At 39.2% G+C, this 6,000-nt stretch overlaps 1 protein-coding gene across 1 annotated transcript; it reads right to left on the reverse strand.

Moving 5' to 3' along the window:
* Nucleotides 1–4,531: 4,531 nt before the first annotated feature.
* On the reverse strand, nucleotides 4,532–5,185 carry LOC137727552 (uncharacterized). Its single transcript, XM_068466398.1, has one exon. It carries the CDS (start codon nucleotides 5,183–5,185, stop codon nucleotides 4,532–4,534), a length of 654 nt encoding a protein of 217 aa, XP_068322499.1.
* Nucleotides 5,186–6,000: the final 815 nt, after the last annotated feature.

The following is a 6,000-nucleotide window of genomic DNA, read 5'->3' on the forward strand; positions in this document are numbered from 1 at the left end:
CTCCAAACTGATGCATTAACTGCATATTGAAGTTTACGACACTTTCTTTGACAATACAATCTCTATGCATTTACAAATTCAACTTTTACTTTGCATGGGCATTGAAAACTTCTGACAATGTTGAAAACTTCTGCTAATGTACTGTGGGCATTCATTACCCACTAGACTTTTCAACACTCCCCTTTGGATGCCCACATATCAACATGAGTTGCCTCGTTAAAACCTTGCTTGGAAAAACCCAGTGTTAAAAAACCATAGCGAAGGAAAAAGAGTACAACTTTTCCTGGATCGTTGATATAGTGTCAAGTATGCTTATATTGCCTCGTTAAAACCTTGATAGAAAAAACCTAGTGGGAAAAATCTTAATCGAAGGAAAAAGAGTACAACAAGCATGTATCATGGATGCTCCCCCTAATATGTATCTCCCCCTGATTCCACATTCTCCAAATTTAGCTGTTTGGTAAGTCGACGTAATCCGATATTTTGCACTAACTTCTGAAATGTGCACTTTGGTAGAGATTTGGTGAACAAGTCTGCCAGATTTTCATTCGAACGGATTTGTCTGACTTCAATAACTTTAGCCTTCTGAAGCTCATGTGCACTGAAAAACTTTGGAGATATGTGTTTAGTCTTATCCCCCTTGATGAATCCTTCCTTCATTTGGGCAACACATGCCGCATTATCTTCATGGATGACAGTTGGATTGTCTGTCTTCGAAGTTAGACCACATGAATTCTGAATATAATGGATCATTGATCTTAACCAAGAACATTCACGACTTGCTTCATGTAAAGCAAATATTTCTGAATGATTTGAAGATGTAGCAACTAACGTTTGCTTGGTTGAGCGCCATGAGATTGCTGTATCTCCATTCTTAAACATATATCCAGTTTGTGAGCGGGCTTTATGCGGATCAGAGAGGAAACCAGCATCTGCATATCCAATAAGGACCTGGCCATTTGTGGAGTTCTTTGAGTAGAAGAGACCCATGTTTGCTGTCCCACAAAGGTATCACAATACATCTTTGATACCCTTCCAATGGCGAATTGTTAGAGCAAAGTTATACCTTGCTAATAAGTTAACTGAAAAAGCTATATATGGTTTAATACATTGTGCTAAATACAACAAAGCACATACTGCACTCAGATATGGTACTTCTAGACCAAGGACCAGTTCATCATCTTCTTTTGGACGGAATGGATCTTTCTTAATGTCCAAAGAACGAACGAACGACCATTGGCGTGCTGAGTGGATAAGCCTTGTCCATACCAAATCGCTTTAGAATTTTTTCAATGTAAGCTAATTGGTGGACCAAAATTCCACTAGCACAATGCTCGATCTGCAGGCCGAGATATTATTTTGTTTTCCCAAGGTCTTTCATTTCAAATTCGTTTTTCAGATACTCAGCAGTTTTATTGAGCTCTTCAGGAGTTTCAACTAGATTCATATCATCAACATATACTGCTACTATAGCGAATCCAGAATTGAATTTCTTAATGAACACACAAGGGCAAATAACATTTTTGATATACCCTTCTTTGATCAAATACTCACTGAGACAATTATACCACATTCATCTAGATTGTTTCAGCCCATACAATGATCACCTTAATTTGATCGAGAGCATACCTCGTGGTTTATTACTTGTTTCAAGCAACTTAAGTCCTTCTGGGACTTTCATATAGATGTCAGTATCTAATTCTCCATATAGATACGCAGTAATAACATCCATAAGTCGCATGTCAAGTCTTTCTGAAACCACTAAACTTATTAAGTAACAGAACGTAATTGCATCCATTACAGGATAATATGTCTCCTCATAATCAATTCCAGGTCATTGAGAAAAGCCTTATGCAACGAGTCATGCTTTGTGTCTTGCGATCTCGTTTTTCTCATTGCGTTTCCTTGTGAATACCCATTTATAATCCACGGGGTTTACACTAGGCGGGGTTTGGACTACTGGTCCAAAAACATTCCACCTTTCCAAGGAATTTAATTATGCCTGAATTGCATCTTTCCACTTAGGCCAATCCTGTCTCTGTTTGCATTCATCAATGGAGCGGGGCTCAATATCATCACTTAAGATGATTTCAGTGGCTACTGCGAATGCAAACATATCATCGATGATTATTTCATTCCGATCCCACAATTCATTTGTACATGCATAATTTATAGAGATTTCTTTGCTTTCATGTACTTCTGTCTCTTCAGGGACATATGTCTCATCAAGGACATTTTCTTTTTCTGGAAGTCCAAAATCATGAATTGTGGATGTATCATTCATTTTCTCTTCCTGAATGATTTCATTTGGATTCAGTTGTGCCCTCGACTTTCTCTTTCGATGGGCTGAATCTTTTGAACCTAGGGGTCTACCACGCTTCAGGCGTGCACCAGATGAATCATTTGCTGCCACTTTATTTTTTCCAACAGGGACATCAATTCTTGTAGGTGCATTTGTAGCTGGTATATGTGATTTTGTCACTTTTATAGCATCATTAAATGCATCTAGCATTTGATTGGCAATGCTTTGAAGATGAACGATCCTTCTCACTTCATTTTCACATTGAATGCTGTGAGGATCAAAATGAGACAAGGTGGGAACAACCCATATCAGCTCTTTCCGTTCTTCTGGAACGGTCTTTTCTTTTTCTCCCCCTAACGGCGGGAAAATTGTCTCATCAAAGTGACAATTAGCAAAACGAGCTGTAAACATATCACCTATCAAGGATTCCAAATATCTAATGATACATGGTGAATCAAAACCCACGTAAATTCCCAGTCTACACTGAGGTCCCATCTTAGTGTGTTGTGGTGGTGCAATAGGCGCATAAACAACATAACCAAAAACTCGTAAATGGGAAATGTTTGGCTGATGTCCAAACACGAGTTGTACTGAAGAGTATTGATGGTTGGCTATAGGTCTCAATCGAACCAATGATGTAGCATGTAAGATGGCATGTCCCCATGCAGAGACTGGTAATTTGGTTTTCATAAGCAGAGTGCGAGCTATTAACTGAAGCCACTTGATCAATGTTTCTGCTAAACCATTTTGAGTATGGACATGAGGAACAGGATGTTCAACATCAATGCCCAATGTCATGCAATAATCATCAAAGGTTTGAGACGTAAATTCACCAGCATTATCAAGTCGGATTGATTTAATGGCATAATTTGGGAACTGTGCTCGTAACTTAATTATTTGAGCAAGAAGTCTCGCAAAGACTACATTTCGAGTAGACAAGAGACAAACATGTGACCATCGGGTAGATGCATCAACCAAAACCATAAAATATCGAAATGGTCCACATGATGGTTGAATAGGCCCACAAATATCCCCTTGAATTCTTTGCAGAAATGATGGGAATTCAGCATCAACCTTTAGTTGAGATGGTCTAATTACCAACTTCCCTTGAGAAGAAGCTTTGCAAGGGTTATCATTTGAGACAACAATGTGTCTGCTCATTAATGAATGTCCATTAGAGTTGGTAATGATCCTACGCATCATGGTAGATCCTGGATGACCCAGACAGTCATGCCAAAGCATGTAAACTTTTGAATCAATGAACTTCTGGTTCATGACAGTATGTGATTCAATTGTCCTTATATATGTATAATACAATCCACTCGACATACCATGTAACTTCTCCAATATACGCTTCTGGGTATCATTGGAGGTAATGCATAGATACTCCACATTTTCTGCACTTTTTGTTTCAATGTGGTATCCATTTAAATGTATGTCTTTGAAACTCAACAAATTTCGAGTAGATCGAGTAGCATACAATGCATTCTGTATGGACAATATTGTTTCATTCGGTAACATAATTTGGGCTTTCCCTGAACCTTGAATTACATCTGAAGGTCCTGATATTGTTGTTACCCCTACTCTTGTAAGTATTAAGCTTGAGAAATACTTTCGCTCACAAAGTATTGTATGTGTGGTTGCACTGTCTGCAAGACAAATATCTCCACCATTTCTCATGTTCTGAGAATAACCACAGTTTTTATCCATGCTCTCTGAGCAAGAGAATCATAGTTAAAAACAAGTTATAACAAGAAATTTACATGCCACTTTTATTGAATCTGAAATACTACAAGTTCAGCATAATAAAAGTACATCAATGATTCAATCGGACCGATATTCTTCATTTCCCCTTTCCACAATAAAGTCTGGAACATCTAGATGAGTTATGTTCAACTGCCCTGATAAGTCAAACACTGGATCAGGTATATCCATTAGTCTAGCCTGGTTAAGTAAATTGGTCTCGACACCCTTCTCCTTGAGGGAGGCTTGATACAGATCCACTAGATGTTTTGGGGTACGACAAGTACGCGCCCAATGCCCATTGCCACCACACCTATGGCAGGCTTCTTCAGAGTTCCTAGGAGCATTGTTCATATGAGTTTTGCCTTTGTGGCGATTTGCATTTTTGAAGCTCGGGCCTGAATTATGCCTCGGAACCTGGTTGTGAAACTAAACTCCATGGTTCTTGCCTTTCCTATTCCATCGACCTCGCTTGTGGCCACGTCTTCATTTATGATTATCACCACCAGAGGATATAGCGTTCACTTCGAAGGAAGCAGCATTCACTTCTGGGAATGGTGCAGATCCAATAGGCCGGGAATGATGATTTTTCATCAAGAGCTCATTATTCTGTTCAGCTACTAAGAGCACAGATATCAGCTGGTTGTACTCAGTGTAGCCTCGCGCTCTATACTGCTGCTGCAAGAGCACGTTGGAGGCATGAAATGTACTGAGAGTCTTTTCCAACATGTGCTCCTCAGTAATAATATCCCCACAGAGCTTCATCTGAGAGGTAATTCTGAACAACGCAAAATTATATTCTGCCACTGACTTGAAGTCCTGGATCCTCAGATGAGTCCAGTCATAGCGGGCCCTTGGAAGAATCACCGTTGTCTGGTGATTATATCTATTTCTCAAGGCATTCCAGAGAGCTAACGGATCTTCAACTGTTAAGTACTCGCTCTTTATCGCCTTATCAAGATGGCGACGAATGAAAGTCATGGCCTTTGCCCGATCTTGAGAGGATGAGCTACTCTCTTCCCTGATGGTATCTCCAAGATTCCCTGCTTCCAGATGGATCTTGGTATCCAGTACCCAGGTCAGGTAATTATTCCCGGTAATATTCAGGGCAGCAAATTTAAGCTTCGCCAAGTTCGCCATTTTCTTTTCTGAAAGAAAATGAGATGTGTAAGAACTTGCAATAATATATATTCCTGGAGGAATATGATGTTAGAACTTCTGGTTCTTACAAATTTTTCATTTTGATCTTCAGGCCAAAATGGTAAGCACTCGAAACTTCTGGCTCGAGATTTTCAGGGTGAATGAGAAGGGTGATTGTACCGCACCATTCTCATTGAAATAATGTAACATAAAATGGGCAAGTATTCCGCACCACTCAAGTAGCAATGTGGGCGATTATACCGCACCACCTAAAATTACAATGAAATTAAACAGCAAGTAAATTTATATATGCAGGGTATGGTGGGCGGTTATACCGCTCCACCTAAAATTTGTAGTAAAATTAAATCTGCAGTTCAAGATAGGCGATGATACCGCACCGTCTTGAATCGCAGTAAGAATAAATTTGCAGTTCAAGATGGGCGATTGTACCGCAACATCTTGGATTGCAGTAAAATTAACATAAATAAATACTAGGTTAGTAATCAATCTCTACACCAAACAAGTAATCAAAGATGTATGTAACCGTTAGATTGAGAACTAAGAGCAGGCATGGAGCAAACAGTTCGTCGCGAGGGTATACCGCGCAGTTGAGGCAGAGGAAGAAGATGAACAGTAAAAACCTTAGGGGAAACATTTTTTTTTCTTTCTTTCGTTCGGCAATGAGAGATGAGAGAATAATTATATTTAGAGACTCGTGCTGATAACGTGTTATAAATAGGTCAAAGTTAGAGAGATAACCTTTTTAATGGTAGGTGCAAGGTAGATGTAAAATGTCACACTAAAACTATAGCACA

This window comes from Pyrus communis, chromosome 3, assembly GCF_963583255.1.
Source record: "Pyrus communis chromosome 3, drPyrComm1.1, whole genome shotgun sequence".
Classification (NCBI taxonomy): domain Eukaryota; kingdom Viridiplantae; phylum Streptophyta; class Magnoliopsida; order Rosales; family Rosaceae; genus Pyrus; species Pyrus communis.

Coding starts and splice junctions, on each gene's coding strand:
- LOC137727552 (XM_068466398.1), bottom strand. CDS start 5,185: ATGGCGAACTTGGCGAAGCTTAAATTTGCTGCCCTGAATATTACCGGG.